Source organism: Acomys minous (assembly GCF_964271855.1).
Source record: "Acomys minous genome assembly, chromosome: 10".
NCBI classification, from domain to species: Eukaryota; Metazoa; Chordata; class Mammalia; order Rodentia; family Muridae; genus Acomys; species Acomys minous.
Genome location: NC_140491.1, coordinates 76,498,481 through 76,513,385, shown reverse-complemented (window position 1 = coordinate 76,513,385; position 14,905 = coordinate 76,498,481). Strand labels below are relative to the sequence as shown.

The 14,905-nt window shown below is 39.8% G+C and overlaps 1 protein-coding gene across 1 annotated transcript in view; it reads left to right on the top strand.

Moving 5' to 3' along the window:
• The window catches only part of PPP6C (protein phosphatase 6 catalytic subunit), a 29,066-nt gene that overhangs the window by 5,092 nt on the left and 9,069 nt on the right, over nt 1–14,905 (top strand). Inside the window, exons 2-3 of the mRNA XM_084798163.1 lie at nt 10,176–10,271; nt 14,278–14,343. Coding sequence (XP_084654289.1) covers nt 10,176–10,271; nt 14,278–14,343 — 162 coding nt within the window. The remainder of the gene's footprint in view (nt 1–10,175; nt 10,272–14,277; nt 14,344–14,905) is intronic.

Sequence of the window (14,905 nt, the reverse complement as noted above, 5' to 3'; positions counted from 1 at the left end):
CTGGCTTTAAAAAAAAAAAAAGTGTAATGTAGATTATGGGAGTTGAACTGAGGTCCTCATGTTTCACACTTTACTGACTGAACCATCTTTCCAACCTGAAAGTATAGATTTCATACCTAGCCAAATAGAAAAATTAATAATAATAATAATAATAATAATAATAATTGTAATATATAATTTAATATAATGTGCCTAGTGTCTGAGGGAGTCAGAAGAGGCCTTCAGATTTCCTGGAGGGTTGCACGCCATTGTGTAGGTGTGTATATATAGATATAATATAAAAATATTTTTTAAGAGCTTAAGAAGTTTCATCTTAAGTTGTATTGGAGATCAAGCCTAGTACCTTGTGCTTGCTAGGCAAAACTTCTTTCACTGAAGTACAGCGTGAAGCCTGTACACTCTTTTCTTACCCTGGCCTAATTCTGGAGAGACGGCTCAGAGAGTAAAAGCGCCTGTTCAACCCCAGCCCCTGTTTAGCAGCTCATAACTGTCATGACCTCTGGCCTTCTTGGGCACTAAATAAAGACATGCATGCCCATGGCACACATACATTCAGGCAAAACACTCACACATAAAATAAAATGAAATCTAAAAGAAAGAAAAGAAAAGGAATTTTGGAGAGGATGACTTGGAGGGTACATCAGTTGGTAGAGTGCTTGCTTAGAAAAGAGCACTTGCCTTGATTCCCAGCAATGAGTAAAGCCAGACTTGGAGGCAGAGCAGGAGGTTCAGAATTTCAAGACCATCCTTATCTGTATAACGAAGTTAGGCTAGCCTGTGCTTCAAGAGATCCTGTCTCAAAAAAAAAATTTTTTTTGAGGAAGGGTTGTAGACAGGGTCTTGCTTTGTAGCCCTAGCTGGCCATGAACTCTCAGCAGTTACTCTCATCAGCCTTCCTAGTTCTGGGATACCTTGTCTCACCACCATGCCAGACCACACTATGCTCTTGTTAATGCTGGAAGAGTATCTTCTGAATCCTTTTTGATGATACCTGCTGTCTCTTTGTCTTTTTGGCTTCAGAGTCATATTCTCCTGTGTCATGCTAAAATATTCTGTAGCATTACTGTCTACTATAAAGATAATGCCTTCAACTTTCTGGTAGCTGTATTTTTTTAACATATAAAAACCAGTGAAACAGGCTGGAGAGAAAGCTGTCATTAGCAAAGTGTGCACTGTTCATGTAGAGGACCTGAGTTTGGTTCCCAGAGCCCAGGTTATACTGCTCACAACTACCTATGACTCCAGCTGCAAGGGATTCTAGCCTCCTCGGGAATCTGCACTTACTGGTGCACACTACTTCTCCACATATACGCATGATGAAAAGAACAATAAAGCTGGACTTGATGGTGCATGTGTTCAGTCACAGCAGCACTTGAGGCAGAGGCAGATCTCCTGAGTTCAAAGCCCACCAGGCAACACAACCTTGTTTCAAATAAAACAAATTAAAATATATCTTGGGGTTGTGGAGGTGCTCTTGAATTCAGAGAGCTTGATGCTCTTGGCAGAGAACTGAGCTTCGTTCTCAATACTTACCCACAGTGGGTGGTTCACAACTGCCTGTAACTCCAGCTCTAGGGGGACTCAACTCCTCTGGCCTCTTCAGACACCTGCACTCATGTGCACAGACCCACACCATACACATAATTTAAAATAATAAAACTTTTTTTTAAGCAGGTAAAATGAACATTTATACCAGTTTCATTACAAAGTATGTATATGTCAGAGAGACATAGGAATAAAGGCCTTGCCGGGTGTGATGGTGCACACCTTTCATCCCAGCACTTGGGAGGCAGAGACAAGTGGATCGCTGTGAGTTCGAGGCTAGCCTGGTCTACAAAGTGAGTCCAGGACAGCCAAGGCTACACAGAGAAACCCTGTCTCGAAAAACCAAAAAGAAAAAAGATAAAGAAATAAAGGCCTTGTACATAACAGACAAGAACTGACTACTGAGTTGCTCTCTTGCTCTCTGTCTCTGTCTCCCTGCTCTCCCCCCCCCACCCCCGTGTGTGTGTGTGTGTGTGTGTGTGTGTGTGTGTGTGTGTGTGTGTGTGTGCGCACATGCACACTCTAGTATAAACATAATGCCTTCAGTTTTCTAGTAGCTGTATTTTTTAACATGTAAAATGCTCACACACGTTTGTTTTAAGACAGGTTTCCAAACTTACGCTGGTCTTAAACGATGTGACTAAACCTAGCTTTGAACTCCCCATTCTCCTGTGTCCATCTCTAAAGTGCTGGGATTACAGATTTGAATCACTGTGCCTAACAATTTCCTTAAGTAGCCCCTTGTGTAAAGTAAGATTGTGATTACCAAGGGTAGAATTAGACATCTCTCTCTCCCTTTGGAGGTCTCTCAGTATAAATAAAACATTAGTGAGATAAAGAGATGATGCTTATACAGTGTAGCATGTGCTCTAGTAGAAGGCTGAACTCAGGGCCTTGAATGTGAGCTTGTTTCTGGTTTTGAGACAGATTCTCACTTACAGCTGGCCTTGTTTACAGCAGTCCTCCTGCCTCTGCCTCTGAGATCACAGGTATACACCTGAGTTACATCTCTGCCCTCCCCCAATGTTTATAGATAGTAGAAAAATGTAATTTTGAGATATTGTGAATACACAGCTAACTAAAAGGAAAGGTCAGCTTAGAGAAAACTATTACAGAGATATATTCTTTCTTTTTGAAACAGGGTCTCACTATGTAGCCCTGGCTGGCCTAGAACTTGCTAGGTAACCTAGGCTGGATTTACATTGAAGAGAGATCTAGTGGCCTCCCCACTGCTGAGGTTAAAGGTCTGGGTTCTGTGCCTGGCTATAGAGTGATACTGTTTTGGTGGTGGTGGTTGGTTTTTTTGTTTGTTTGTTTGTTTGTTTGTTTGTTTTGAGGGTGTCTTTTTGTTTTGTTTTGTTTTGTTTTTGGATGGTTGATTGCTTAATTTGGTTTTGTTGGGTTTTTTGTTTGTTTGTTTGTTTGTTTGTTTTTTAAGACAGAGTTTCTCTGTGTAACAGCCCTGACTGTCCTGGAATTTGTGTTGTAGACCAGGCTGGCCTCAAAATTACAGAGATCCACCTGCCTCTACCTCCTGAGTGCTGGGATTAAAGGTGTGGGCCACCACATCCAGCTAGAGATATAGTTAGATGTAGTAAGAATCTTAAAAATCTTGAAGGTGTCTGAATGGATTTTTCTGCTTATTCTGAAGAAATACTCTTAAGGGATTTCTTTTTTTTTTTTTTTTTTAAGATTTATTTATTTATTGTTTTGTATACAGTGTTCTGCCTGCATGTATAGTTGCACGCCAGAAGATGGCATCAGATCACATTACAGATGGTTGTGAGCCACCATGTGGTTGCTGGGAATTGAACTCAGGACCATCCAGAAGTGCAGTCCATGTGCTTAACCTCTGAGCCATCTCTCCAGCCCCTCCTGAGGGATTTCTAAGGGCAGCAAAAGGGAGGCTTTGGAAATAATATTCTGGCAACATGCTGGACCTTGAGCTGGAATGGGACACAGCTGTCATAGAAACAGGTATAATGAATGGTAAAGGGCTGTAATACCAGCACCTAGAAGGCAGTGACAGGAGACAGGAGGGTCCAAGGTTGTCTTCAGCTATGTAGGGACCTAGGCTACATGAGACTCTATCTCCAAATAACAACAAAAACAGTATACTTGAGGGTCAAGAGGGAATAGGGAGACAGGGGCAGAGAATACAATTGGAGACCATGAATGTGTATTTTAAGGAGGAAATAGAAGAGAAATAGGATCTCCTAAGAGTGGGGCCATGGACGGCTATTGTCTGAGGACTGAGAATTACCTGAACATGATAGGGAGAGGGGCATAATTTCCCCTGAATTTGAGATAAGTCCAAAAATCTTGGGGTTATTTTTGGTGACAGTTTTGAATAGTAAAAGAAGGCATGCTTTCCACAAAACAAACAATAAGCAAAGCTCTGAAGGGTTTGGGAGAAAGGCAGCCCTGGTTTGCCTGGGCTCTGTGAAGCTACTGCAGATGAGGTTGTTGACCTATAAAGGGTGTATACTGAAGTCTCCTTGACATTTCTTTATTTTGTGGATACTTGATAGGAACTCACATGCTACTTCTGTTATTTGTTGAGCTTTGTAGTACCAGGACCCCTTGATTATTAGGCAGAGCCATATCCAAAGTTGTAAGCTCCTGCTGAATCAGATGAAAGGCAGTGCTTTGGCTTAGACATATTGCTGTCTAAATCCTCCGTTGCTATCTGCAGAACGAGCATTCATAGGAAGCAGTTTATAATGTTACTGTAGTTAGTGTCCCTGGGTTAGAGAAAGATAAAGGATCCTGCCTAAGCAGTTGACATGTCTTCTCCAAACACTCAGCCTTTGAGCTTGACAAAGGTTTCTTGGTGATGTTCTTTAGTTTATGGTTCAGGGATGTATGGGCAAGTTATTAGAAGGACTTGCAGGAGATCCAGCCTCAATTGGGTAAAGATTCTACCATATTGGAGTGTGGGAACCATGGAGCCTTTCAGAATTTCATCAGAATTATGATCCATTTTAAAACATTTATTAAATGATAACTTGCTTTGTTGCAGAAAGGATAGTGGGTGTTTCCCAAAGATGTGTCAATAAAGTAGTAAAAAGAATAAGTAAGGAAAAACAAGTCAGAAAATAAGTTAAGATGGAGCCAGTATGGTATATAAAATAAATGCTACAATGACCAGGCCATATTCTAAAAATTAAACTCTTAAGCATTTTAGAAGCTGACTAATTTTAGAATGTAAGATTTTTAAAGTGATAAAAACCAGGATCTACTCAAGGAAGTCATTGTCCCTAATAGAAGGAACAGAGGCGTTTTTCTCCCTTAGGTTCTCCCTAAAGGATCCCTAAAGGTTTGGTCACAGTATCTTGTGTGTCTTGTTTATAGTCCACACAGTAACAAGCTCCATAGAGGCTCTATTCTGAAAACATGTTACTACAGATTGACTGCATGATACTAAAGAATAAATTGGGGGTGGGGGGAACAAGTGGACCGGGATGAGAATGAAGATAGGGCTCCCTAGATCAGGATTCTTAACCTTTTCATTCACATCCCCTTTTGTCCAAGAATTTTATAAAACCCCTGGTATACAGGTCTATAAGTATGTAAGTCAGATGTTTTTACTCATGGTTATAATTTTTTAATTACTTTAAAACAAGTCCTTGTAAGCCAGGTGGCACACCTTCAATCCCAACACTTAGGAATCAGAGGCTGGCAGATCCCTGAGCTTGAGAACAACCTGGTAAACAGCAAGTTTGAGGACAGCCAGGGTTACATAGTGAAATCCTGTCTCAAAAAACCAAAATAATAATAATAGTTGTAGTAGTAGTAGCAGCAGTAATGTCCCTGATATGCGTGTAATTTTATCACTTACTAAGATGGAAGCAATTTTGCATACCAGTAAAATGGATACACTTATGTCTTGGATGAATATTTGATACTGTAAGACATTTTCAGCATTGATGGATATTTTGATTTTTATGATGATGATGAGAGTGTCACTTTACATAAATACATAGTACAGAATTACGGAACCATTTCAGAATTTGTTGGAAATTCTGCTTTAATCCCAAACCAAAGATTATTTAGTGGTTTTGTTTTTGTTTTTAATTAAAGTAAGGCCAGACATGGTGATATACACTTTTGATCCCAGCACTTGGAAGGAAGAGGCAGGCAGAGATCTCTGAGTTGAAGGCCAGCCTGAGCTACATAGGGAGTTATAGGAAGCTAGGGCTCTGAAGAGAGAGAAATGCTGTCTCAAAAAAAAGAAAGGAAGAATTGAAACTAAAGTCAGCCACTCCAGCAGCAACTCTTGTTATTTATCAATTAATTTTAGTTTCTTATATTTTGTTTCTTTGAGACAAGGTCTCATATAGCCCAGGTTGATCTCCACCTATGTAGTTGAGGATGTTCTTGAACTCTTCATCCCCTGCCTCTACCTCCAAAGTGCTGGGGTTATAGGGCATACCACTGTGTCCAGTGAAGAACCAACATTTGCAAGTATTCAGCAGAATACTCTGCTGAATGATCTACACCCTTAGCCCTGCCTAACTATATTCTAAGCTTTATCAGGAATTGTTTTTCCAAAATAAGTCTAGTAAATTTTACAGGTTTTTTTTTTCTCCAGATAAAGTTAGTAGTTCTGTTTTGTTTTGTTGGTTTTTCAAGACAGGGTTTCTCTGTGTATCCTTGGCTGTCCTAGACTTGCTTTGCAGACCAGATTGGCCTCAAACTCAAAGAGATCCGCCTGGCTCTGCCTCCCAGAGTGCTGGGATTACAGGCTGTGCAGCCACACCCAGCCGAGTTAGTAGTTTTTAAGTTGTCCTGCCATCCAATCTTGCCATGGAATGCACTATGTTAATTAAAATTATGTTAGGTTTCCATATTAATGGTAAGAGGCATTTGCAGTCTAATGCATTAAGTGTTCAGCAAGCAGTGACCCTTTAACAATTAGTCTGCTGAAATATGATTCTCTCCTCCCCTGGCCCTTATGCCTAGGAGGTGGCGGAGTACTGAGGGTTACCCACTGTAGAAAGCGCTTTCATTCAGGCTCTTCCTATTCTGCACTTTTTTTTTCTGCAGTGTGCTTGTACTGGCTGCCTTGCCCAAATGTTTACTTTTGGGGGAATGTTTTTATTATCCTCCATTTATCCCTGGAAAGCTTGAGGCTCGATGTAAGTTTAAGATACTTGTGAGAGGTCATAAAGTTAAGTCAGCAATGAGGCCGTGACCTGGCCGCAGTTCATTCTGCTTCAGTAACCTCTATCCTTAATCAGTTTTCTGTACTATTATAGCATTGAATGAACTGCTAGCCAGACACACTCCATTTACAGACTAGATGTACATACACATTTAAAATATACCAAATACTTTCCTCAAGAAGAGGCATCCCTTTCTGCAGTTAGAACAGAACCCATAGTTATGTTTATTAATCAGGTTGTATAAAATTAAAACCCAAAGTAATTTTGGGTGATCCCAGGTACATGTAAAGTCACATGAAAAGAGGATGAAAGAAAGAAAGCATGTTGGAGAACCCCGAGGGAGGGGACATCTTTCTCAGACTTGCCTCATTCCTGCTGCTTTGGGAGCAAAGTGCCTGTGACTGTGCTGCACAAGAGCTGTGAGGCACAGAAGCCATCTCTTTCTTTAATTTTATTTACTTAGTATTTTAAGACAGGGTCTTACTGTGTATCTCTGGCTGGCCTAGAATTCACTATGTAGACCAGGCTGGCCTCTGCCTCCCAAATGTTGGAATTAAAGACGTGTACCGCCCCCCCACCCCCAATCCTCACTCCCACCTAATTAATTTATTTTTATTGTATGTGTATACATGTGTCATGGTGCAGAGGACAACACCCAGGAGTCAGTTCTTTTCCTTCCACCATGTGGGTTCTGGGGATCAAGCTCAGTGCCCTTACCCACTGAGCCATCTTTTCTACCCTCCAGTAAAGCCATTTTTAACGATCTTAGAGACCTCCAGTTACAGCATTTAGTGTGCAGCCATTTCAGTTTCCCCTTCAATCACAAAGATGTTAAATTCAGATGTGTTTCACACCCAGTAGCCAAGCTTATGGAAAGAACCTCCCTGCTGACAGGCTTTATAAGGCACTGTGCTGCTCTCACACAGGCCAGGTTCACTTGTTGCCTTCCATGGTGAGGGAACTGACTCTCAAGACAGTGCCAAGAGCATCTCCTTACTCAACAACAGTCCCTCTCGTTGCCTTTTAAATGTTTATTTAGTTATTTTGTATGGATGTTTTGTCTTCATGTATGTCTGTGCACTTCATACATGCCTGGTATACCAGGAAGCTCTGGACTGGAATCACAGGTGATTGTAGATTGTGAGCTGCCATGTAACTCCAGACAAGGTGTTTTAATGATTTATTTTAAAGATTATTTTTAAAAATGAAGTAATAAGCAATCTGAGAAAAAATCGCACAGATGATAATCATTAAATAAGTATGCTCATTAAATATAATTATTATAATCGCAGCACTTAGAGAGGCAGAGGCAGGTAGGTCGCTGTGAGTTCAAGGCCAGCTGGGTCTACAAAGTGAGTCTAGAAGAACCAAACATACATAGAGAAACTCTGACTGGAAAAACCAAAAAGAAAAAAAGAGTATATAATTATTAGATTTGATGGGGTGGAGGGCCTGTGTTCTCTTCTGCAACTCCAGAAATGAGTTCTGTTGTCCTGTAGGTTCTTCGACGTCTAGAGAAGGGAAGAGAATCATGGCAATTACAGCTGCCTTGTAATCATGTAAATCTACAATAGCAACCAATTGCTAGAAACCCTATGGAATTTGGTGGTCTTTCTTTTACAGGCACAGCAAGTCCCTGTAATAAGATAGACACAGCTGTCATAGGTACAAGTTAGCAATGACTGTAGAGCCACTTTCTGTTTTGATGACTTTTCTGCCTTAACCTTCTCATTTTTGACTATCCTGTCAACATTGTCTATGAGGCCATACTTTGAGTAAGGATTTTCTGCAATCTTAGTCTGTGCCTCCAGCATCTCTCTGACTCCACAGTAGACCCTGCAAGCCAGTCAACTTGCTTGGAACAACAACTGGAATCAGCACTGTACCACTGATACCCTGTCCCTTGCTTGCTTTCTTGCTTGCCTGGTGGATTGATTGATTTTCTTTTTAGTTTTTTGATACAGAGTCTCTACATAAATAGCCCTGGCTTACCTGGAACTCCCTGTGTAGATCAAGCTGGTCTGGAACTCACAGTGATCCTTCTGCCTTTGCCCCTGGAGTGCTTTAATTAAAGAAATGTGCTACCACACCTAGCTCTTTCTTTTTTCTAATTATGTTTTAAATTATTTAATATGTGCTTGTGTGTGCGTATATGGAGGAGGTGCAGACACCATGGCATGCATGTGGAGGTCAGAGGACATCTTGTGGGAATTGGTTCTCACCTTCTACCGCATGGATCACAAGGATGGAACTCAGGTTGTCAGCTTGGTAGTTAGAGCTCCAACCTGCTGAACCAACTATATGGTCCCGCTCTTCATTTCTGTAATTTTGACATTAAAAATTTTTACATAGGGACTGGAGAGTTGGTTCGATGGGTAAGAATGTTGACTGCTCTTCTTCCAGAGTACCTGTGTTCAGTTCCCAGCTACCTGCATGGTGGTTTACTGTCATGTGTAACTCCAGTTCCAAGGGATCTGATGCTATCTTTTGGTCTCCATAGGCACAGACATGCATGTGGTGCACAGACATACATGCAAGCAAATCACCATACACTAAAATACAATAATAAAAACAATTTAAAGAATTTTACATAGCTGAGTATGGTGGTACAGTCTGTAGTCTTAGTGCTTGGGAAGTGAAGGCAAAGGATGGATTCATAGTCTGGTACATAGCTAAGTGAGGCCAGTCTGAGGTTCATGAGACCCTGTCTCAACAGCAACAAAAGAATTTTATGTAGCATGATAGCACTCACCTTTAATCCCAGCACTTGGGAGGCAGAGGCAGGTGGATCACTGTGAGTTCAAGGCCAGCCTGGTTACAAAGCGAGTTCAGGACAGCCAAGATAACACAGAGAAACCCTGTCTTGAAAAACCAAAAAAAGAGTTGTATATAAATGGAATCATATAATATGCTTGGGATACTTTTTCTGGCAGTGTAAATCCCCTGAAATTAATTTAGATTGTGGTGTAGCAGTAGTTCATTTTAGAGTAGTATTCCATGTTATACAGGGAGATCACAACATTCATGTGAACTTAGTGCAATTCCTGGGTCCTATAGTGAGTAAACCATTTCAATTTACTTTTTTTTTTTTTAATGGATGTGAGTAGGTCCAGTATGTCACAGGCTAGCCTGGAATTCTGTGTAGTCTGAGGAGGGCCTTGAACTTCTGATCTACTTCCCAAGGTGCTGGGTTTACAGGTGTGAGCTTTTATCAGAAGAAAAACAGACTTTAATTTCTTTTTATTTTTGATTGAATGTATGATACAGTTTTCTTTCCTCTCTAAAAGGAAGGACTTGAGGTTGAGGAAACTGAAGAATTGGCTCTGTGGTTAAGAGCACTTGTTGGTTTTGCAGAGGACCTGGGTTTAGATCCCAGCACCTACATAGTGGCTCACATTAAATTTGACCCTTAGTTTTAATATTGTTGTAGAAGTTGACATTTTCTTCCCTCTCTCCTTTCAGCGGCTGTGTGACTATGTTTGTGATCTGCTCTTGGAAGAGTCGAATGTTCAGCCAGTGTCAACGCCAGTAACAGTGTGTGGGGACATACACGGACAGGTAAATTTCACAGGGAAGCCTTAGGGTTTGTACTGTCAGTGAGCAATTTGCTTCTGATTTCTGCTGCAAAATAAACTAAACAAAACCCAGCTGCTGGTTAGGTGGCGTTAGTCTTCTTGCCATGAGTGGTTTCTGGTTCACTGCGCTGGCAAATATAAACAGTGGTCAAATATTTCATGAACTTTGTTTAAATTCCATTTGTGAAATGTATAGACTGCTGTGTTGTTCTGTACAATAGTGTGGGGTATTCTGTGAAGGTGGAAGATGCAAAGTGTAAACATAGATGTTCATAGTAATTATAGGTAACAGGAGATGGTTTGGTTTTAAGTACTTTCCTTGTTCATTCATTCATGTCTTATTAAAATCTGCTAATTTCTTTGGTGAGAATGACAATAGCAAAGTCCAGGAAAGTACATTGTTGCATGATTTTATAGAAAGTTACTGGGAGAATGAGATAAAAAAGATTTAGTTCATTTTTTCATTGGGACTGAGGACATGGAATACCCTGATAGCTCTTATTTTTCACTTTATTTTTTAACTTTAAATGTTACTGCGTGTGTGTGTGTTGTGTGTGTGTGTGTGTGTAGTGTGCATGTATGTGCACATCCCCATAGAGGCCAGAGGAGTTAGAACTCCTGGAGTAGGAGTTACAGGTGTAGTGAGCCATCTGGTATGAGTGCCAATAATTGCAGTCGCCTTCAGAAAGAGCAGTCCATGCTCTTAACCACTGAGCCATCTCTCCAGTACCCAGCTGCTGGCTTTGTTTGTTCATAAGAATTCCAAAACACTGTCTAGAAATCACACTTTAAGATTAGATCCTACTGTTAGTGCTCCATCTCTGTGCTAACTTTACCTGACTCTGTAGAAGTTTGTTACTGGGAACTAAAAGCTGAAAAGCTTATTCATAGCCTGCTTTGTATATACAGTTTAGTTGGGACCATAGGACTTGGAATATGTTATGAACAGTCACTCTACCACACAGCTGTCTGCAAATTCCCTTCCTAATATGATGGTGTAAAGGAGCAAAAATGTGTCTAATTTGTCCCTGAATAGAGGCTGTTCTATAAATAAAATACATTTTGGCTACTTTCAAAGCTATTTCCTTTTTGCTTTTTCAAGCACTTTTCTGGACAGTAGCAGCTGCCTAAGTACTAGGATCATAAGTATGAGCTGCTGCTGCTGCTGCTTCTTTTTTTTTTTTTTTTAAGATTTTTATTTTATGTATATGGATATTTTGTCTGCATGCCTAGTGCCTATGGAGGCTGAAAGACAGCATTGGATTTCTTAGAACTGGAGTTACAGATGGTTGTTAGCTGCAGTTTAGGTGCTGGGAACTGAAGCTAAGACTTCTGAAAGATTAGCCAGTGCTCTTAATTGCTGGGCCATCTCTCCAACCCCTCTTTTAGTTTTTTGAGACACAGGGTCTGGCCTGAAACTTGGAGTCTCCTGCCTCAGCTTATTAGTTCTGGGATAACAGATGTGTGCTACTATACCATGTGACCAAAGACTTTTTAATATATAAAAAAGTTTATAAGAATTGCATTCTTTAATTTCAGGATCAGGTTATGAGTTTAAATGAACATATTAGCAATAACATGGTGAAACACTGGCATTATGACCTAGGGAAGAGATTATAGATTTCAGGGCTCAACACAACTTTTATTTGGCTACTTAAGAAGCCACTCCAGCTTGCACACAGATTTTCATAAATATGATCTACAGACCTTGCAAGTGTAAAAGCCGTGGTGTGGGAGGGGAGGTGTATGTGTCGGGGTGTGTGTGTAAAACTTCTAGTGCACAGAGTGTGATGGTACACAACTTTAATCCCAGAACTCAGAGTTCAGGGCCAGCCTAGTGTATATAGTGAGTTCTAGGACAGCTAGGGCTACGTAGAGAGTTCCTGCCTCAAAAAACAAAAAACAGAAAAGAAAACAAACAACAACAAAAGCTTACTGTGCTTTAATATGAAAGGAGAGTGACAAGCTGTGGTGACTGTCATCGTATTCTCTGCCAGCGGACATCGTAGTGAACAAAACTCTAGTTTTGCTTCAGGTTGTCTTCACTCAAACAGCCAATATTATCAGGAACTCTTGGCACTGGAGGGTGTACAGCTTTGCACTGTTCTGTGGGATGTGCTGGGAAATGTGTGTAAAGTTTGCCTGCTGCATCCCAGAGATGATTCTCTCCAGGAAAAGTGTTCATGGTTTCTTGGCATCATAAGTTGAAAGGCCTGCTTTTGTTTTGTTTTGTTTTGTTTTTCAAGACAGGGTTTCTCTGTGTAGCTTTGACTGTCCTGGACTCGCTTTGTAGGCTAGGCTGGCCTCAAACTCACAGTGATCTGCCTGCCTCTGCCTCCCAAGTGCTGGAATTAAAGGTGTGCACCACCACTGCCTGGTGAAAAAGTCTGCTTAAAAAAAAAAAAAAAATCCAACACTGCTTTTTATTTGAGAGAAAAGTGACAAACTGGTTACTTAGACTTGGTAGTTGTGAAGATGAAGGAAGTAAGCTAGTAATTTCAAAGCAAACAATTGACATTATTTGTTGCTAGTGATAATATTTGAGTTTACTAATGAAAAATTGGATTTAGGGAAGTTTCCATTTAACCATGAACCTAACTTTTATCTTTTTGAGATAGGATCTCACTCTTAGCTTCAGGTGTCCTGGAACATTCTGTGTAAACCAGGCTGGTTTAAAACTCCACCTGCCTTTGCCTCCCATGCCTGGAAGTTTGTGATAACTTTTAAAGATTTTTCTGATGAGTGATGATGTTAACAAATATTTTAATGACATATAAAAAAGTATAAGTTCATATTCCTAATGACCAGCATATCATTTACTCAAAGCAGATGGCTGTAGTCTGACCATTTTGTGGTATGATATTAGATTCATTCAGATACAGTTTTAGATTTTATATTGTGAAGTAATCATTATTTTTCTTGCTGGATTTTAACATAGTATTAAAAGTAGAATATGCACAGTTGTGTGAGAATATTAACAAACACTATGCCTCTTGGTGAAGCAGAGGCAAGAATTGCAAATTCAGGGCTAACCTGGACCCTGTAATAAGTCTGAGGCCAAACTTGATTACCTAGTGAAAACTTGTCTTAAAAGACAAAAGACAAAACAAAAACCAAAAACCTTCCCCAGACCATTGATCCCTTCTGTATATGTCTGTGTGAAGCTGTCTTTGTATACTTTAATCAATGTGTCCCAACAGAATACAGAGACAGATTATGAGCCTCTATCTCGTAAGCAGGCCTAGTTGTACACACCTTTAATCCCAGCACTCGGGAGGCAGAGGCAGGCAGATCTCCTGAGTTCAAGGCCAGCCTGGTCTACAAAAAGAGTCTAGGATAGCCAAGGTTACACAGAGAAGCCCTGTCTGGAAAAACAAACAAACAAAAAGTAGATATCTTCTAGTTAGGTAAATGTGAAAAGAGTTCCCAGAACCAATAGCAATGCTTCTCTTTTTCACTTAGTTTCTTTTAACATTTTTATAAAAATATATCTGTGTTACCATTTAATGATTTAAAATTTAAGTATTAAGTTTGTTTTAATTTCTAGTATGTTACATACTTAAATTTTTTCCCTTTGTTTATATGTATGCGTGTAGGGTTTTACCTCTATGTATGTCTGTGTACCACAATATGTTCATTGGCCACAGACTAGAAGAGGGTGTCAGATCCCCTGGGACTGGAATTACAAATGATTGTAAGCCACCATATGGGTGCTGGAATCAGGTTCTCTGGAAAAACAGCCAGTGCTTTTAACCTCTAAGCCACCTGTCCAGTTTCTACCTATTTGTTTTTACATGAACTAAAAATTTTGAAGACCTCCAAGTGCTTTAAAGGTTTAGGAATTATATTTTTGGCAGTTTTGCATATACTTTATTTCTTCTTACAAATGTAAATAGTCTTTTTAACTATTTCTTTGCATATCTCATTCTCAGCTTATCTTACTCATTCATAGGAATTTTTAATTAGTATATATTGCTTTTCTTTTACAGTTTTATGATCTTTGTGAACTGTTCAGAACTGGAGGTCAGGTTCCTGACACAAACTACATATTTATGGTATGTAAACACTGTAATGCCAAGTACTTATTTAAAATCAAAAAGACCTGACTTATTACATGCAAATTTTATAATTGCTATTTAAATGTATGAAAAGGTGAGTCTGTGCTTTTCTATATTTTGTCATATCTTCTACTTGGATATAATTGTTCTTTTTGCAAACCACTGGGTTATGACTGCCAGGTGGCAGGACGACCACATAGAACCCCAGGTTAGTCTGTAGATGGATGAATGCATGCAAGTATAGTTTGGTATTTCATACTTTTACCTAATACATACTTGCTATTATGATGGGTTTTTTCTTTTTTTAAATATTTTTTATTTATATAATTTCAATTTATATGTGTTGGTGTGAAGGTGTCAGATCTTGGAGTTACAGACAGTTGTAAGCTGCCATGTGGGTGCTGAGAATTGAACCTGGGTCCTTTGGAAGAGCAGGCAGTGCTCTTAACCACTGAGGCATCTCTCCAGCCCCTTTTTTCTTTTTTTACACTTTCTTTTTGGATATAATAATGTTGAATTTTTCTGAATTTTGTGTGTGTGTGTGGTGTGTAGGCTGTTG